Source organism: Rhinoraja longicauda, chromosome 7 (genome assembly GCF_053455715.1).
Source record: "Rhinoraja longicauda isolate Sanriku21f chromosome 7, sRhiLon1.1, whole genome shotgun sequence".
NCBI classification, from domain to species: domain Eukaryota; kingdom Metazoa; phylum Chordata; class Chondrichthyes; order Rajiformes; family Arhynchobatidae; genus Rhinoraja; species Rhinoraja longicauda.
The window spans coordinates 13,930,591-13,951,381 of NC_135959.1; the positions used below are offsets into that span (position 1 = coordinate 13,930,591).

Here is a 20,791-nt window from a genome sequence, read left to right on the forward strand (position 1 = left end):
GTGCGGACTCAGTGGGCCGAAGGGCCTGTTTCGGCGCTGTAAACATTAAAGTTTCATGTTTGAGTGGCAAAGTCGGGTTAATTCATTGATATTGATTGAACACTTTAAAAAAAAAAAGTTTATTTCAAAATGGCTGAGATCAACACAATTTCTGAAGTTGCCCTTTAACTTGACCTCCCACACAAAACAGCATAGTTTTCCCCAAACAACCACAGATGGTTGTCGACAGGAGTTTTTTTTACGACTCCTGTAACTATCGCAACTCTGTTATTGCTGAGTTCTACGTACAAAAATTAACAATGTGAATGAATCGAAGTTCACAAAATGAAAAGATTGGGTCAGTTGAGTAAATTAGGGCAATTGCACTTGAATATTTTTGGATGGCATTTAGTATTTTGGGAAAGTGTTGTTTTTCAATGGGTAAATAGTGTGTCAGCATGGTGCAGCTTTGACAAATGAAATCCTGCGCTAAATTTGTTTTTTTAAAAGGCGAAGTATCGATTTTCTATCAGTGTAATTCACTTAAGGAAGTGGAAAGCTGGTCCAAATGAATACTTACAACTCCATCAACCTGAGCTAGGAAAACCCTGATGGTGAAGAGAATTTTTTTTTTGGATTAGCCTCTTGTATCTCCGCTTGTTCAGTAGTAGTCAGCTTATTATCCATATTCATCTGGAAAGTACAAGACACACAGGAGGGCTGCTACTCCCTGTGAAAACGTTTCAACACTGGTTGCCGCCTTCAGGATTGGAGGCACAAAAATACAAGTACTAAAATGGAAACAGCATGATATGCCTACAATTTGATTTTGAGTCTGGCAATGCATTTATCCATTGGTTAACTGTTAAACAGCTAATCAATGCACTATTGACATTGTTGGCACCTGTGGATAGAATGCCATTTCTGCTGCCAAGTAGAGAGATCCCCGTGTATGTGCAGTTTATTCCTAGCAATTTAAATTTAAATACTTAGCAAAAAAACAGTGCTGCAGGAAATCTGTAGGCCAGGCAGCATCTGTGGAGGGAAATGACAGCCGATTGGGTTGGGACATTCCAGAAGAAGGATCAGGACCTGAAAGGATCAGCCCTGTCCTTTTTCCACCACAGATGCTGCCTGACTTACTGCGTTCCTCCAGCATTTAGTTTTTTTACTCAAGATTTCAGCATCTATTTATGCCTCTAAATTTAAATGTTTGTGCCTGTATTTCAAAATACTGAGGTTTAATGACGGGTACATTTAATATATTGAGCCTTCTGAGCAATTTTGAAATTTGATTGAAACCAGTCGTTGCATTCCAAGACTAAAATGGTGTAAGAAGTCCTCTCTTGGTTTGGGCCCCAGCCCAGATTTCCATTACATCATCAATATTGAAATGGAAACAATCTAAACAAACATTTGGCAAAGTTTTATTCTTGGTAGCTAAGAGTTGACTCTTATTTTACCAGGTAGTTGAAATGTATTCAAGTGGAGGAGATCTGCACTTAGAACTTCCAACCGGTCAACCAGAAGGTCCTCGAAAATTATGGGTGAGTTTAATATGGTCAGCAGTTCCTCGTTTCCCCTAAAACAGACTGGTGAATGTCAAAGAAATGTAATCTCTCTTTCATCACTGCAAAGCCATATTGTTTCATTTGCCATAGGAACTTGCAAGCTGTTAACTTTTTACAGTCAATTTTCTTTGCAAGTTCCAATTTACAACTTGAATTTTTTTAAGGTTAGAATATATTTCTGGACAGGATTTATCTGGAGAGTGGTTTGTAAATATGAATCAAATATCACTCTATAGTTATGCTCAAGAAAGCAGAATACAGCAGAGTCTGTGGAGGAGCACTAAAAGCTGTCATTTGGAGTTTCTGTTTTGACCTGAAATTGGTATCTGTTTTATGATGTACCTCATGTGTAGGAAGGAACTGCAGATGCTGGTTTAAACTGAAGATAGACACAAAATGCTGTAGGAACTCAGCAGGACAGGCAGCATCTCTGGAGAGAAGGAATGGGTGACGTTTTGGGTCGAGACCCTGAGACATTCTGAAGAAGGGTCTCGACCCGAAACATCACCCATTCCTTCTCTCCAGAGGTGCTGCCTGTCCTGCTGAGCTCCTCCAGCATTTTGTGTCTATCTTATCTTAAGATGTACCTCACTGTTTTACCAGCACTACATCTGCATTCTACAACAGCTCTAAATAAATCTGATCTAAATAAAATGTACTGATCTAAATAAATGCATGGGTATGGGCATGAATGTCTCAGGATCTGCCTATTTTCCTTAACCATTTCATTTCTTTTTTTTCTTTTTTAATAGGAGATTCCACCTTATGAAACAAAAGCTGTGATGAGAGCCAGTTTTTCTTCAAGAGAAGCAGATAATCACACAGCTTTTATCAGAATAAAAACAAATGCATCAGACAATACAGAGTTCCTTATTTTACCTGTGGAGGTGGAAGTCACAACAGGTGAATCAAATAGATATTTTCTCCCCTATTCTTTCAATTTCTAATGTTAAATCTTTTGGATTGAAGTACAATTTGCTCTCGTTACAGCACCTGGAATTTACTCCTCAACAGAAATGTTAGATTTTGGTACATTACGATCTCAAGGTGAGCTTCTAAAAGTTATAACATAAATTTATCAACTACTTAAACATTAAATATTGATTATCTGCTCTGTATCCCTGCCCCTAAACGCATGCTGGCACCATATGTCCTTGTACTCGCTGTAAATTTTCAGCGTTTTATCTTTTCAATCTGATATTTCAATTATTTTACACTTGTGAAGGAAACATTTCTCAAGGCCTGTAATAAACCAACTATATTGGATTCCATCAACACAGGGGCATAAAAACTGCACTTGGACAGGCCAGTTTCCAACCAAAATATCTCTTCTTTTGTAGTTTGCATTTTTCCAACATTATTGTCAGTGTTTTTTTCTAGTTTGAAGTGTGTTTTTTTCTAGTTTGAAGTGTGTTTTTTCACTCTTTATGTACTGTTTGTACTTTATGACATACTACCCATGTCAGGGGGTGTGGGGAGAAGGCAGGAACGGGGTAACGATTGAGAATGATCAGCCATGATCACATTGAATGGCGGTGCTGGCTCAAAGGGCCGAATGGCCTCCTCCTGTACCTATTGTCTATTGTTTCTGTACAGCCACTGTTTAAAAAAAATTGAAATCACAGTATATTCAGCAAAGTTCTGCCTCTCAATGGATTATGCTGGGCGTTTGGGGAGGGAACGTCAATTTCCGCCGTACTAATTTTATTGTTTGGGCAGTACAAGGGAAATAGTCATACAACATGGAATCGGGCCCTTCGGCCCAATTTGCCCTGCTGACCAGCTTACCCCATCTACCCATCCCACCAGCCTGCATTTGGCCCATATCCTTCTAAACATTTCCGATACATGTACCTGTCCAAATGTCTTTTAAAAGTTGTGATAATACCTGCCTCAACTACCTCTGGCAGCCCGTTCCATATACCCACCACCCTACGTGGCAAAAGTAGCCCATCGGGTTCCTTTTAAATCTTTCCCCGCTCACCTTAACTTACGTCATCTGGGTCTTCCTTCCCCTACTCGTGGGTAAAAGGCTCCGTGCATTTACCCTATCTATTCCTTATTATTATTTTGTTTTGTTAGGTTTATAAGATCATCAGGGGAATGGATAATGCTCGCAGATTGTTTTGTCTTCTGGTGAGCATTGGATGCAGCATGCTCTCCATTTGCATTGGGAAGAGAAATATTGTGTTATTTGTTAATTTTAAAAATAGTATCCCACTGGTACATGTGGAGCAGCAAAATACCTAATCATGTTGTTTCTCTGCAGATATTCCAAAAGTTTTAAACCTTCATTTATTAAATTCAGGAGCAAAAGATGTACCAATAACAGTAAGCTCTTCCTTTCCATGACTTCAGACTAAAATTATGCATTCATTTATATATTTTTGTTTTTTGGCTAATGTATATTGGTTTGGTTTTTAGAGTATTAAACCATCTTCACCAAATGAAGCTGTTACGGTAGACTTTAAACCAATTACACTGAAGGCATCAGAAACAAAATATACCAAAGTCGCAAGTATTATATTTGATGGTAAGTAAATTCAGTCATATTTTAACCAAACCTGATCTAGTGTTGAAAATGCATATTGCCACATGGTATCATCTGAATTGTGTAGTAATCTATATAACATTTTACATGTTCAGATGAAGGCTTGTTCATTTTAAATATTGTCAGAGTCAAGAGTGTGAACGAGACTATCTCAGCAGGTCAGACAGCATCACTGGAGGATATCGATCAGTCTGAACAAGGGTCCCGACTCTAAACGTCACCTGTTCATATCGTCAAGGGATGTTGACTGATGCGCTGAGTTACTCCACAACTTTTCCTTTTTTTGCAACCCAACATCTGCAGTTTCTTGTCCACTGAATTATACAGCATGGGAAATGACCATTTGACTAATTGTGTTTGGAGTTGGCACTTTTAAAGGAAATCACTTCCTTGCCCATTCCCCAGGACACTTTTTCATGTATGTGTATAGTTCCTCTTTGAAAACTCCCTTCCATTCTGCTTGTATTTTTTTCAGGAAGTGTATACCTGATAATCATAAGTTATGCTCAAAATCTATCTTTGCTGCACACAAAACTCTGGTTTAACCATAACACCAGTAGGAATTGTTCTCCCACTCATCTATCACACTTAACGTGCTACTAAATATCTAATCCATCCCCTTTCTATTTTTCCTTCTCTGCTTGGAGAGAAATCTCGAGCGCACACATTTTCTCCAACGATAATTAAATTGGAGGTTAAAGGTTTGGATCATTAAACTGAGTCACATCAATTAGAATTTGAAGAATTTTACGAAGGTAGTGTGGTTGATTTGTGTCAAATGGGTCAAGTTTTAGAAATGAGCAAATCAAATTCACAAATTTAATTAAGTGGTTTATATCCTTCAAACTGAGGGATACAGGAAATGTGCGAACAAAAAAGTCTGAATATAATTTAAAAGTTGATTTGTATTTAATTTCAGCTTCAAAAGCAAAAAGAACATTGCAATTTTCTGGGAAAATAACTGTGAAAGCGAAAGAGAAAACTTACTCAAAACTTGAAATTCCATACCAGACAGAGGTGCTAGAAGGGTAAGTCTGAATCTTTCAGTCTTGTGATTGATGTTGTTCAAAAGAGCAGTAAAAATAGATTATTCCCACTTCAAACAGAAATTACCAATAATTGGAGAAAATAAAAAATGCTGCCCATGCTGGGAATCCTAAATAAAGCACTGGATGTACTAATTATTGAGACATCAGACCTGGAAAAGGGAATAGAGAAGCAGGTTTTAAACTGCAGCCCTAGAGAGGAGAGGTGAAAGGTTGCTGACCAAAGTTGTCATGGTAGCAGTTGCTTAAAAACTGGAAGTTGGAGATGAGAGAAAAATGAGATCAATTATAGCTCTTGGGGCTAACAGAATCAGGGATATGGGGAGAAAGCAGGAACGGGGTACTGATTATGGATGATCAGCCATGATCATATTGAATGGCGATGCTGGCTCGAAGGGCCGAATAGCCTACTCGTACACCTATTTTCTATGTTTCTAATTGAAAGGACCATTCACGACAATGAAGTTGTCCTGAGGCCGAAGACGAGGTGCTACTCTTTGGGGTTGCGTTAATCATTGTTGGCGTAGTGTAGGAGGCCAAAGATACAGTGATCAGAATGTGAGTGGGATAGAGAACTGGGGGCTCAGGATCATACGAATACACTAAACTCGGAGAAAGGCTGAATAGGTCCCTTGGATGCTGGGAAGGGAAGAAATAAAAAGGACCAGCATCTCCCTACAGTTTCAAGGGAAGGTGATGCGAGGAGGGGGGGTGGTTTGTGAAGGGGATCAAGGAGGTCATGGTCCCTTAGGAAAGTTGAAAGGGGGGGGGGGGGAGGATTCAGCACAAGTGTTTGGTGGTGGAGTGTGATTGAAAGCAACAGAAATTGTGAAGGATTATCTGTTGTAGACAATAGATGCAGGAGTAGGCCATTCGGCCCTTCGAGCCAGCACCGCCATTCAATGTGATCATGGCTGATCATTCTCAATCAGTACCCCGTTCCTGCTTTCTCCCCATACCCCCTGACTCCGCTATCCTTAAGAGCTCTATCTAGCTCTCTCTTGAATGTATTCAGAGAATTGGCCTCCACTGAGAATTGGCCTTCCACAGATTCACAACTCTCTGACTAAAAAAGTTTTTCCTCATCTCTGTTCTAAATGGCCTACCCCTTATTCTTAAACTGTGGCCCCTGGTTCTGGACTCCCCCAACATTGGGAACATGTTTCCCGCCTCCAACATGTCCAATCCCTTAATAATCTTATACGTTTCGATAAGATCCCCTCTCATCCTTCTAAATTCCAGTGTATACAAACCCAGTCGCTCCAGTCTTTCAACATATGACAGTCCCGCCATTCCGGGAATTAACCTAGTAAACCTACACTGCACGCCCTCAATGGCAAGAATATCCTTCCTCAAATTTGCAGACCAAAACTGCACACAGTACTCCAGGTGCGGTCTCACTAGGGCCCTGTACAACTGCAGAAGGACCTCTTTGCTCCTATAGTCAACTCTTGTTATGAAGGCCAACATTCCATTGGCTGTTGAATGTAAAATCATGAAGACATACAACACACAGAGAGGTTTTCTAATTCCTATGTCCGAGCTGGCCACATAGCTATCTTGATTAAGAAAGGACGAAGGATGAAACAGAGTAAGGTAGAGATACAATTACCTTGAACCTGAATGGGCTCTGACCTTGCTATACATGCCACCTTTAGTGTCTTGATGTTAATTTATCATCTTTTAGTCACTTAAAGGCGTTGAATCATCTTCTCTTCCAAGAAAATATTCATTCAGCTTATAGTTCTTCACCGTACACTGCCAGTTGTGTCTTCATCTCTCAGGTTTACTTTCTTACTTTGACTTAACACACCACCTTCCAGATGCACTTTTACACCTACCTCTGAACAAGGTTTTGGTCAACCATACTTTTATTCCACTTTCAGGTGTCAATTTCGGTATGATTGGCTTCCTGCAATGTGTCTTGAGGTTTTACTATAGCAAAAACATTTTATAAATATGAATGTAGTCATAGAGCCCTTGAGTCAAAGAGTAAAATTTTCCATTAACCTCATGTCCAATCTTCTCTTGTTCTCTCCTGGGTGTGTGTAAATTTGAACTGGGGGTGTAGGCAACTCTTTGTGCAGCAAGTGTTACAGTATGTGAAGGACTGAAGTTCAGTGTGTTTTTAAAGATGGATGTAGTTTATTGAGGTGCTAATGTTATGAAATCAAGGCAGAACTGTTCACAACTATTCAATGCATTTACAGTATTTAAAATGCATTTGAAAGGTATCTCCTGCCAGATATTTCCATCTGGCACTGTTATCTACTATTATAGTACTAATTGCTAAACTATAGGATTTTTTATTTTTTATTTTGGGTCTTTCCCAATAAAGTAAGAATCTCTTCCAAGATACTGCTGACATTAAAGTCAAAGTAACCAATTAAAGTAACGAATATTGCCTTGAGATTATATAAAAAGCTTTTTATGTGATTTGCAGGTACTTAGGATATGATCATGCAGCAACACTCTTTCATATCAGGGACAGTCCCACAGATCCAGTGGAGAGGCCAATATATCTAACAAATACATTCAGTTTTCCAATTATTATACACAATGTTTCTTTGCCGGAGGATGCAAAGACGATGTTCAAGGTAACAACGATTATCTTAATTATGCTGTCAAGTATTTTTGTATTGTATTGTAATTCATTTATTAGCCAAGTATGTAAAACATACAAAGAATTTGATTTGCCATACAGTGATACCAAACAGGCAGCAAGGCACGCAACGTAAAAATTAGCATAAACATCCACCACAGCGCGCTGTGATGGAAGGCAATGATGTATTTTCATTTTCCCTCCTTTTCTCCTGCTGTCAGAGCAGTCGAACCATCCGCAGTTGGGGTGATCGAAGTTCCCGCGTCAGGGCGATCGAAGCTCCCGAGATCGGGGCGGTCATAGCTCCTGCGGTTGGAGCTCCCAAAGTTGATCCTTAACCAAGAGCTCCATGATGTTAAGTCCGCAGGCTCCCGCGCGGTTGGAGCTCCCAAACTTGATCCTCAGCAAAGGGGACTGCCAGCTCCTCAATGTTAGGCCGCAGTGCGGATGGAGATATGGTACGGAAAACGTCGCGTCTCCGTTGAGGAAAGGAAAAAAAAAAGTTCCCCCACACCCCACATAATACAAAACTAAATATACACTAAAACATACATTTAACAACAGACTAAAAACAACAAAAGAAGAAAAGGACGAGACAGACTGTTGGCCAGGCTGCCATCGTACGGCGCCACCCAGTGGTACGATGTTTGCATGTGTTAGTTACCTGGATTGTTTTTTGAGCAATGAATCCCAGAAGTAATCAGAGTTTTGATCCAGGTATAGTTGAGAGCTGAATGCGAGGAGTAAGAAAAGACCGTCATATTTAAAAATGTAGTATCAACAAACTGCAATAAAATGTTAATTGGCATAAAGGAAGAGGGTTGTTACCAAGACATCCGAGAATCAGACAGTTGCTCCAGGACCTCCTAGGGGCTTTGTTCTGGATCTGTCTTCCTATCTTAAGCTGCTGCCTTTATAATGTTGGAAATGTTTGCTGATTGCACATGTTAAATTTTTGAAAAGGTTTAATGTGTCAGGTAGCTTTTGCACAGTAATGTTCAGAAACTGGTATGAAAGTAGCAAGAAACTTTAGAGATATAGCGCGGAAACAGGCCCTTTCAACCCACCGAGTCCGCGCCGACCAGTGATCCCCCCCGAACACTAACACTATCCTACACACTAGGAACAATTTTCAATTTTACCAAAGCCAATTAACCGATAAACATGTACATCTTCGGAATGTGGGAGGAAACCGGAGCACTCGGAGAAAGTCCACGCAGTCACAGGGAGAACGTACAAAATACATACTGGTAGCACCCATAGTCGGGATCGAACCCGGGTCTCTGGCGCTGTAAGGCAACAGCTCTGCTGTTATACCACTGTGCAGCCTCAAGAAACACTAAGGCACACCGACCGATGCAGGCAATGATTTTTTCCAATAAGAAAATCGAATCATCCCCCTTGATTTTGGTGGCAATATTATCACTCAATCCCTCAGTAAAAACCTCCTGCGTAGTTGCTGTTGTAAGCTGTATATACACTTTGGCTACGTGGCTTGGTCATAGGATGGGCATTCTGTCATTCATCTAAACACTGAAAATCTCCTTCCTATCATCTACATAACAAAAGTTAGGAGTGTGACCTGGATGACAACAACTCCATTAGCTTTTAAGATATTTGGCATTTAAAGAAGCTCACTCGATTACCACATCCCTCCAACTCAGATTTTGGGAGTTCCTTCAATATATGCACTGCAGTGATATAAGCTTTGGACCAGCACTACCTCTGGAACAATTAATGATAGCCAATAGCCAAGGTGTTGCCAGTGATGTGTAATTCAAGAACATTTATTTCATGCAATGATTAAGCTGTGACCTATTTCCCCTTTCTTGCAGATTAAAAACTTCAGCACACCAGTTTCTGTTCCGCCACACAAAGCACTCTATATATTCTCTCTCCTTTTCACGGCGACCACTTCCTCCATTCATATAGACAGCAACATCCTGCTCATTACAAATGCATCAAAATTCCATCTGCCTGTGCGAGCCTACACGGGGTTTTTAGATGTAAGTACACAAGTGGAAACAAATTGTGTGAAAACGTGAATGATGACATTTCTAATGAAGTTCAGTTGACCGAAAACAAGGTCTATTTATGTACTACTAAGTGGTTTTTAGGTTACATACACCAATTATGTTTTCTACTCTGCACAATTTAAGAACAGTATTCAAACTAAGAAATATTTTTTTAAATGCTTTGGTTTTGCATATTTTAAAGATGTCTTTGAAAGTTGATGTTTCAATTTTGCTTCTATTTGATTTTGTTAAAAAAGAGCCTAGGAGCTCACCCCTTATGCTAATAGTTAATGGTCTTACATTTTCCGTCAGGCGATATTTTACTGGTACTGCAGTGTTTATTTGCTTAGTATATCATTATGCCACCTGTATAATTTGTGTTTTGCATTTATTTTGTTTTGAGCGCACACAATGTTTTGCAGGGTAATTACTTTAACCATTCTAGATGTCATGGGGTATTGAGTAAATTGAGATGTCATGGGACAAAGGGAAATAATGGCTGGTTTGGAGAATTGAAAATGGGTGAGGGTCTTGAAGGGTAAAGATTCTCAAGATGGAGGGATACCTAAAATAATTGGATAAAGAATATGCATGGCATGACACTGGGCAAGATTAAGGCAACCCCCAAACATGCTAGCATACAGTGAGTGAAAAGGTAACCAGAGAATGACTGAGGCCTATTTGGAACCTAAGTCGCGTGTATGGATGATATCGGTGAGGTCTGAAATAAATATTTCTGACCTGTGTTCACTGTGGAGAATGATATTGAAGTTTGAAAATTTATGATGGGGCCAGTGGAATTCTAGATCAAATTACCATCAACAACTGTTAAATGTCATAGCCGACATAAAGGCAGATAAAGCCCTAGAAGTCAAGAAAAGACTAATTGGGATCTGACCTATTTTCATACTACCATTGGCCACAGAAGAGGTGTTGGAAAACTGAAGGAAAGTCAAAGTGGTACCTTTATTCAAGAAGAGCCGCTGGGGATAAGACAGGTGATTGCAGGCCTTTGAATCAGAAGTCAGTGGGGGGGAAATTATTAGAAAAAATCAGAAAAATCTCATCAAATTAAATGTGATTAGATTGACAAAATTCATCTGCACGTGGAGAAGCAGGGATTAATCAGAAAATCAACACTTCTTTAAAGTCAAGTCCTATTTGACTCATCTGATTGAAATTGATGTGTCAAGGAGGATTGGTTGGTTGGTTGATGTAGTCTACATAGTGTTGATTAACGTCCCACTTGGTGAACTGATCTAGAAGTTATAAACCAAGACAACCTGGCAGATTGGATTTAAAGTTGGCTTGGTGAGGAAATCAGAGAGTGATTGTTGAATGTTTTGTGAAACTGGAAACTGTGCTGGGACCCTTACTTTAGGCATTCATAAATCTAAATGTAGGAGATATGATGATTTAAATTCAGATAATTCTAGTGATGTCCATGTTTGTGAGGAGAGTCATCCTGGTTACAGAATGATGATCAGTTGGTGGAATGGGCAGTGAAATCGCAAGTGGCATTTAATGCTGAAAAAAATGTGGACGATTAAAATAAATATGAGGATAGAATCTATGAATGATAATATCTTGGGACAAACTGAGGAACAGGATAATCCATGTCCACCGAAAGCAGGAACATGTGTAAATAAGGTGCTTAAGAGGACACGTGGGTTACTTGCCATTCATCAATGGGAGATAGAATGAGAAAGGGAGGGTAAAACTATTGTTCGTTAATCCTCTGCTGGTGTCCCATGTGCCGTTCTTGTTGCCACACAATCCGAAAGATGTGATTATATTGGAAGGGGTGATACTGAAATTCACTGTTGCATGTGTGTGTTTTAGCTATGAGGAGATGCATGATAGTCTGGATTTGTTTTCTTTGGAGCATTGAAGGCTATGGGTATGATCAAAATAAGTTGCGTACAGTTATGAGAAGCTTGGGTAAATAATGAGAAACTCGTGAGATTTAGGAAGTAATTAGATGAGCAGCATGCTGCAAAAGGCTGCAGGTGCAAGCGGTGGGAAAGGTGAGTAACAGAGAGAGGTATTTTGTTGACTGCATGGGAATGGTGGGCCAAATGACCCATTTTTATATGCTATATATATATATATATATATATATATATCTGATTCTAATTCTAAATACATTGCGTTAAATCATTCTAGTAATGTAAAGCTTTTAAAACACATTCATGGTTCACCTATGACACTAGTTTTACCTATCTTTACATGCTTCCAAAGCAGTTGAAATTACCATTGTATTGCTGTGTTGCAGTAGTGACTGTTTTGAAGTGTGCTTTAGAATCCACTTCAAATAATGCTTGGAAGATTTTTTACTGATTGGTTTGTGTTTCTTAAAGATATAATTCATGAATCTGGATGTGAAATAGAATGGAAACTAACTTTAATTTTTTTTTTATGGGTATTATATCTCTTAAGCTATTCTTTTGTTAAATTTGCAGTACTTTGTACTTCCTCCAAGTTTAGAGGAGCGCATCTTAGATTTTGGTGTTCTGAGTGCCACAGAAGAGGGCAATATTATTTTTATCATAATGAACAGCAATCCGATTGAGGTAATGTGCCCCTTTTACAACATTTTAAAATTCTACGAAAGTTGTGATACAATATTTCATTACATTAATTGAGTGATTTTTTTTTTCTCTCTCTGTTTAGCTGGCAGTGAAAGCCTGGTATGTAGTCGGTGATGGCCTCAGCATAGAGCTGCTGATTGTAGAAAAAGGCAACAAAACAACAATAAATTCCAGCCTTGCTGATTTAGAAAAGTTATCTTCGACAGAACAGTCTTCTGTAAGTCATTTTTGATCTTGCATGCTAGATTCTTAAACGCGAATGGTTTACTTTGGCTGACTTTCCTTGCGGTATATGTGTATAGTTCTGGTAGGAATTCGAGGTTACAATTGTGTTTTCTCCCAAATGGATTTAACATTTAATTTTACACATTTTAAAAATATTTATAAATTATTTCAAATGCCTGCCCATCCATGATATTCTCATCCCAGTATCTCCTGCAATGATACTTTTCCCATCATCTTAACCAGTACTGGCAACCAAAGTTTAAGTATACCATGTCTGAAAATGGTTACTTTTTTTCCTGCACCCTGTAAATATTTTAGCCCTAACTTCAGCAGTCACCCCTGTTTAAATAAGGTAGGTTTCTTTTAAAGAAACCCTGTATCCAAAATTGTCATATTGTAAAGATTTTATTTTGACAGGATCCTTATTCCGGTCGGTCCCACAGTAAATCTTAATATTTGCTTATATTAACCTAATTAATTTGGATTAATTTAATAGTATTAGTGAATAGAGTAGTGAAAAGGGTATTCGATGTACTTGCTTACATTGGCTGAGGCATTAAGCATAAGAGTTGGGACAGGACTTGGTGGGCCGAAAAGGCCTGTTTCCGGCTGTGTATATATATGATATATGATATATGATAATCTTGCAGTTGTACAAAACATTGGTTGGACCACACTAGAGGATTATGTACAGTTCTAATTGCCCACTATTGGAAGGGTATGGTAGCAATAGAAGAAGTGCACGAAAGGTACACCTGGATGTTTTGGTCTGAAGAAGGCCCCAATCAGAAATGTCACTGATCCATGTTGTTCAGAGATGCTGCCTGGCCTGCTGAGTTACTTCAGCACTTCAGTGTCTTTTTTCATAAGCCAACACCTGCAGATCCTTGTATCTCTCTACCACACCAGGATGTTTGCTGGAATGGAGAGAAGTTTCCGGTGCAGCGGAAGTGGCGGCGCCTAACGGCTGCGGCTCGCTAGCAGTCTGTTCGTCTTTTTTCCTTTTTTTTGGTTGTGTGTCGGTGTTGGGATGGTTTTTGTATTTTTTTTGGTTGTGTGTGTGTGGGGGGTGGTGGTGTGGGGGGGGGGGGGGGGGGGGGGAAACTTTTCTCTTCCTCACGGCGCGGGGTGCGGCTCGGCTGCGGGGCCTAACATCGCCCGGTGCTGCTCGGCCGCTGGACTTTACATCGCCCGGTGCGGCTTGGCCGCTGGACTTAACAGTGCCCGGTGCGGCTCGGCCGCGGGATTTTTCATCGCCCGGTGCGGCTTGGCCGCGGGACTTTACATCGCTGGTGCGGCTCGGCCGCTGGACTTAACAGTGCCGGGTGCGGCTCGGCCGCTGGTGCGGCTCGGCTGCGGGGCCTGTCATCGCCCGGTGCGGCTCGGCCGCGGGACTTTACATCGCCCGGTGCAGCTCGGCCGCGGGACTTTTCATCGCTGGTGCTGCTCGGCCGCGGGACTTAACATCGCCCGGTGCGGCTCGGCCACGGGACTTTTCATCGCTGGTGCGGCTCGGCCGCGGGACTTTTCATCGCTGGTGCGGCTCGGCCGCGGGACTTAACATTTCCCGGTGCGGCTCGGCCACGGGACTTAGCTGTGCAAGGCTTGTTCGCGGGACCTTTCATCGCCCGGCTCGGCCGCGGGACGTTTCGGCGCCCGGTGCGACTCGGCCGCGGGGACTTCCATCCCCTTGCGGGGACTGTGCGGGTCGGTCGGGGACGGGCTGTCTGTCCGTGGGCGTGGGCGTGGGGAGGAGAGTGGAAGTTTTGTTGCCTCCATCACAGTGAGGGGGTGTTTGGGGTCGCTGTGATGGACGTTTGTGTTGGGGTTGTGTGTCTTGTGTTCTTTTTTTGTATGACTGCTATGTAGTTTCGTTCGGTACCTCGGTACCGAATGACAGATAAAGCTCTGTTATACTGTTATACTGTTATAAGTTTGTAGGCTAAATGCTGGAATAACTCAGCAGATCAGGCAGTTATTCCTGGAGAAAATGGAAAGGTAACGTTTTGGCTCAGGACCCTTCTTCAGACTAATTGTTGGGGAGGGGGGAGAGGGGAGAGGAGAGTGACATATAGCAAGAAAAGACTAGGATGAATCGGTGCTGGCAACAGATGACCTCGGGCAGGTTGATTCCCTGATGGGCCAGTTGTCTGAAGTAATCCGTTACCGGCCTTGATTTGTCCTGGTATTTTGCTTCCAGTTCCTCCTTTCCTTTTCCCTCTCTGCCCCCTCTCTACCATCCGTCTGACGAAGGGTCCCAACCCAAAACATCATCTATCTATATTCTCCAGAGTTGACACATGACCCGCAGAGTTTCTCCAGCATTTTGTGCCCCTCTTGTTTTTGTTCAGGGAAAGCTTAGTTATGTTAAATTCAGTGAAGTATACAGTTTGATATGTATAAACATAATTAGTTAACAGCTTTACAGGTTGAACATTCGGTTTTTAAAGGATAGGGTTTAAAGAGTTATGGATTCACAGATAGGATTTGCAGTAAAAATTAAATAATCTTCTTTAGAATCCCAGTTGAATTGCTTTTCAGCCCAATGATGGAGACTTTCTTTAGCAATTAGATGGTTAAACTTGGAAAAATTATTGACTTCTATTTAATGTATCCTTGCCTGCAATGAGTGGATCAAAACAGGAATATTACAGTGCAGCTGAAGTGTTTTTTTGTATTTTGTATCCTTTTAAATGACTAACCATAAAGGAGAATAATTAAAGTTTGAAGATAGATTTTGAAGTGTGATTAATGTCTAAAGAAAAAGTAGGAATCTTTTCATCAAAATCCAAAAAAACTGGAGACACTGAAAATTTGAAATAGAAAATGCTGGAAATATTAAACAACAAGGTGGTGTTATTGTAGGAAGAAAAACAGTTAATCATTCGATGTGAAGAGTATTCTTCAGGACTGGAAAAGTGAGATGGCAATTGAGTTAAGTTGCAGAGATGGTGAAACGGGGGGGGCTGCTGGGATGAAGGGGATACCTTTGAAAGGAGGAGGAGAGGGTCGCTGTGACGATGAGCTCTTTATAGCCCACTATCAGCATACAAGGTAGAATTATTCAAGGCCATATCGAACCTCGAATCAACAAATACACCAAATTGATGTTGAAAGGGTCAAGATTGCAGCAGTCTCCACCCTGTTAAAACGTTCCTTTGTACTGTTGACTTGGTTTGTATTTGATTGTTTATTTGGTTACTATTCTTTCCAGACTAAGATATTGGGAATTAAACTCTTCGGGGGAGTAAGTCAAGCATATGAAATCTGAAGATGAAGAAGGGTCTCGACCCGAAACGTCACCCATTCCCTCTCTCCTAGATGCTGCATGACCTGCTGAGTTACTCCAGCATTTTGTGATACCTGAAATCTATGATATTTACTCGAACACAATCTTGTGCATTCTCTGCAGGTGATACTAGCTTTGGGTTATTATGCAGTGTTCAGAATGAAATTGACTGCAAAGGAACTTGAAGGTCCATATGATGGAGCTGTACAGATTACAACAGATTATGAGGTAGGGTATATAGAAGCACAGATAATGTAAAATTGGTATTTAAAAGCTTTAAACACTTTACAAGTGTTATTTTAAGTTTTAAATTGTGTATATACTCAATCAAGCTGATTGTCACGCAAGTAGATAAATTGATCTCTTCAGCTAAATCAAATCTTAATTTTAAATTAGTATATAAAATTTCAAGTGATTAACTTTGTTCTAATGGGACACCAATTGACTTTAAACTGCGTTCCATAAGGCCACAGACATGGTAAGTACAAGCAGGAATACATTTGGTGAAGGTGTACTTCAGGTTCCATCTTATTCACAGGTATGAATACAATATCTAAGCTGCTGAGAAACTCCATGTATGGAATGGAATACTTTATTGTCACATGTGACTAGGCACAGTGAAATTCTTTGCTTGCATACCCAATGTATACAAATAGCAGCCACCTACGGCGCTGACAAAGTAACAAAGCACGCCGGCTCCTCCTTTTGTTCTCTCTTCTCCCCGCTCCCTCCCCCCCCCCCCCCCCCCTTGCTCCCTCCCCCACAGTGGTTCCCCGCGCTGGGTCCCTATTGTCTTTTGTTCTCCCACCCTCTCCGATTGTCCATTGTCCTTCCCCACCTCCCCCACAGTGGGGCCCCCCACACCGTGTCCTCTATTGTTCTTCCCCTTCACGGTGGTCACCCAAGCTCTCGTTGACCCGCGAGTCATCGTCGCCGCAAGGCTTCACCATCGTCGCGAGGCTTCACCGTTACCCAGGCCTCACCGCTGTCGACGCCCCACTTCATGCCTCCGTGGTGCGGACCCGGCCCCCAGACGCGGGCTCTGTCAGCCGCTCCGCTGACCCGGACTCCGACCCGTGAGGCCCGACTCCTCCGTCTGATCCGCGAGGCATCAAGATCGTGGCCCCTTCTTCAAAGGTCTCCGGCTGTGTTCTCGGTCCACAGCCGCAGCCCGTCGGGAAGCCTTCTGGTCACGAGCCCATAGCTCACCTGTAGCATCATATCACCTTTGTATTGTGATTCAACCCTCCATGATTTATATAATGTATAAATGATCACCTGAAAATATCACTTTCTAAATTGTTATCAATCCTGGCATCCTTTCCAAGGTAAATATTTTATTTTTTGTCAAAATGCTACTTAATACCAAGTAATTGCAAGCCATTTCCTCTAACTTTAATTGTTTTGTATTTAACATTTGTTATAAATCATGTCTTGATTTAGATCTCATTTTCTGCGTGTGAGATTTAAAAAAATTCCCGGTACCAAGTAGAAACAAGTAGAGTAGTCAACATTCAGTGAAAAGGCGCTTCATTACCGCCATACCCGACGCTACCCCTTCAAATCAGTTCTTCCCCAGACTTGCTGAAATATAAGGACTGTTGACAGGGTGCAATGCCAGTCATGCACCAATATATTGCCAAATTAGACTTAAAATGCAAATCTAACCAGTGAATGCCGCAGTCAATTTATTTGGGTAAGAATAGAAGTAGTGGTGTTGGTGTAGGTTATATGTGTCAAGGTGAAGCCTAATTCTGTACTCGCCTGCCATCACGTTGCATCTTCAAATCTAGGTTATAGATAAAATTGGCTGAGAATCATATTTGGATCTTTCTGAACTTTGCAATATGTACAGGTAAAACCTTAACCAGTTAATCAGAGTGTAACAGTTTGCAATTATACATGCATGAGTGATTGTAAGTAAATCGGTGAACGCAAAATTATCTAACCTGGAAACTACTGGAAAGTATATACAAGTTTCTCATTGCCTTGTGAAACTTGCATTCTATCTTCTCTATATGCAGCAAGACCTTCAGTTAATTGATAGATACAGCATAGAGACAGGGCCATTGGGTCCAGCTTTCCCATGCCGACCAAGATGCCCCATTACTCTAGTCCCACCTGCCCGCGTTTGACCCATATCTTTCTAATTCTTTACTATCCATGTACCTGCCCAAATATCTTTTAAATGTTGTTATGGTACCTGCCTCAACTAGGTCAGGATCGAACCTGGATCTCTGGTGCTGTGAGGCAGCAACTCTATCAGCTGATTCATTATTGTCCTCCGCCATTCATTCATGACCCTGAGTCTTCCCCCTCAGTGCATTTCTAGCAAGATCTAATGAATTCGAAGGATTAATGTGCAAATGCTAATATTTTTGGGTGCAGAGTAATTTTAGTAAATTGTTACATTTAGTGACATTTGCATTTATTGACGGTTAGCATCACCTTTATCTTTTTATTTACAGATTTTAACAATCCCAGTAAGGGCACTTATTGCTGTGGGTTCGTTGGTTTGCTCACCCAAGCAGATTGTTCTTCCATGCTCATTTCCAGTAAGTCTCTGCTATTCCAATTTTCAAAAATGTTAAGGTTGATTCATGCTGTTTTTAAAATGTCAAAACATACAACGAGTTAGATGAGTGAATTAAATTTGAATTGCTCACTTTTAGGCAATTCTTTTTTAATAGAAAAAAACACTAAGAATCGCTTTATATAATGACCCATGTTTAACCTAGTTTTATAATTTGGAAGTTGTACAACTTCTGCACTAAATTGTAAGATTGTCAGTGTTTTGCAATTTTCATTCTCCCCAATTATAAGCCTACAACATTTATTTTACAGGGGAAGGTAGTTCATCATAGTTTAAATATAATGAGTTCCTTCTCACAGAAGGTGAAACTGCAAAATATACGTTCTCTAACAGAGGATGTGCGATTCTACTACAAGAGAATGAAAAATAACAAGGATGATTTAGAATCAAAAAAGAGATCCAAGGTTTGTTATATTTTGCATTTTATAACATATGAACTATCTTGCATTATTGCACCTATGCTTCAGTTAGATGTCTACTTAACAATCCGTAATTTTTAACTGCTTTGATATAACTTGTGCCAGACTGCTCAATTCATGATATTTTCATCTTTCTTTACAGATTGCAAATATTTATTTTGACGCTGGCTTACAATGTGGCGATTATTGTTATGTGGGATTACCTTTTCTATCTAAATGTAAGTATTTATAATTTGTCTTTCTAATATCAAATATATGCACGGAGAAAACAGGTGGTTTCTGAATTCAGCTTTTGTTTACTTTCTTTCATCTCATTCCCTCTTCCTAGCGGAGTTGAGATTGCAGCACAGTCTCGCAATGCAAGATGATGCGTGGGATGCAGACTGGGATTTATATAAGAATTTGTACAAAAAATGGACAGAACTTAAAGAAACCTCAGGGCACAAGTGAGTTAAATTTCAGTTGTGAAAACATGCAATTGTTTCATACAGAATGTACTTGGTTAATGGTGTGATAGATCAAGTTGGCTCACCTTCCATTCGCCTTCTCCTCTAAGTTCAAATTTGCCCCAATTAAGTTAATTTCCTTTTCCTTTATGTCCTGATAGAAAGTGAATTTATATGCCACCATCCTACTTCCCTGAGACATGTGTTTCACAGGGTGAAAGTATCTTTAATGTGTCTGAAGTTAGATCTGAGGAAGCCACAGCAGGTCTTGTTCAGAAGTTCTAGACAAAACTATTTCTCACAAAATTATTTAGTATCTAAACTTCTGAATGTTATTTTAATGTCGATTTAAGTGTTTTTGTTCAATGTTTATTGGCATTCGATGGAACAATATAATGTGTCTGATTGAGGTCAGGTCAATGAATGCGAATAACTTGGAGGGGGTGTTTCATGCAAGGTCTGGTACACAATAGCAAACAAGTAGGTTCAAGGTAGTTTGTGTCTCAAATGGGACTAATAAATCCACTTGTTTCAGTTTCATACCTGCAAATTTATAAAATAGTAAGCATTCAAATCTTGCTTACCTATCCTTCCCCTTACTAGCGAAGTTAGATTGCGACATATTCTTACAAATCAGATGCTTGATAGATTCAATAGAATTTTTCTGTGGTAAGTAATAATTTTCAGTTCGGTCTTGATAATGGTTTGTGCTCTCGTATCACCAGCCTCAATAGACCACAGCGCTGCCAATTAGAATACATTAGCCTTATCATAATCATGGAAATGTGCTTCCTTATGATCACTGCATTCATAAGTAAAATGTTGGACTGACAAATTGGTTAGCAGGTTAAAGCAGCTAGAATAGAAACATTAATTTGTGTGCATTAATTTGGATACCCTGGCGTTAACAGTAGATCAGTTGAGTGCTTAATTGGATATTGCACTGATCTTTCACTTTTTGCATTGTTGTAATCTGAGTTATGTGTTTTATGCGAATAGTCTTTGAAAACTTTTTTCCCCTTTTAGGGTGGATGTTGTCTTTGAAGTAGATACAGACCTTCAAAAAAATGTTCAAGCTGTAATCTCATCAGAGCTTGTGTGGCCATCGTTGCTTAATGCAACACATTTAATTTTCCCACTGACAAACACAAACAACACTTCAGTAAGTATTTATTAAAGGTCAATAGAAGTTTGTTTTTTAACTGCTTATTATGTATAGCTTTAAACAAATGTTCACATAGCAATCTGGATAAACTGGGAAATGACCATTGCTTTAAAAAAAAAAGACATAGTGCTGGAGTAATTCAGCGGGTCAGGCAGCATCTCTGGAGAACATAGTTGTATGGCGTTTCGGGTTGGGACCTGAAGTGTCTAGACCCGAAGCATCATCTTTTCCATTGTTCCAGGGATCCTGCCTGACCCAGAGAGTTGCTCCAGCAATTTGTGGGGTTTTTTAACATCTGC

At 40.3% G+C, this 20,791-nt stretch overlaps 1 protein-coding gene across 2 annotated transcripts in view; it reads left to right on the forward strand.

The window, feature by feature from the left end:
• The window catches only part of tmem131 (transmembrane protein 131), a 157,661-nt gene that overhangs the window by 101,986 nt on the left and 34,884 nt on the right, over positions 1-20,791 (forward strand). For both annotated transcript variants that reach the window (XM_078402120.1, XM_078402121.1), the window contains exons 8-23: positions 1,446-1,526; positions 2,303-2,453; positions 2,541-2,597; positions 3,820-3,881; positions 3,975-4,083; positions 5,021-5,129; positions 7,591-7,744; positions 9,585-9,755; positions 12,227-12,337; positions 12,438-12,572; positions 15,993-16,097; positions 18,338-18,424; positions 18,714-18,866; positions 19,024-19,099; positions 19,210-19,327; positions 20,354-20,489. In XM_078402120.1, the coding sequence (XP_078258246.1) occupies positions 1,446-1,526; positions 2,303-2,453; positions 2,541-2,597; positions 3,820-3,881; positions 3,975-4,083; positions 5,021-5,129; positions 7,591-7,744; positions 9,585-9,755; positions 12,227-12,337; positions 12,438-12,572; positions 15,993-16,097; positions 18,338-18,424; positions 18,714-18,866; positions 19,024-19,099; positions 19,210-19,327; positions 20,354-20,489 (1,815 nt within the window). The remainder of the gene's footprint in view (positions 1-1,445; positions 1,527-2,302; positions 2,454-2,540; positions 2,598-3,819; positions 3,882-3,974; positions 4,084-5,020; positions 5,130-7,590; positions 7,745-9,584; positions 9,756-12,226; positions 12,338-12,437; positions 12,573-15,992; positions 16,098-18,337; positions 18,425-18,713; positions 18,867-19,023; positions 19,100-19,209; positions 19,328-20,353; positions 20,490-20,791) is intronic.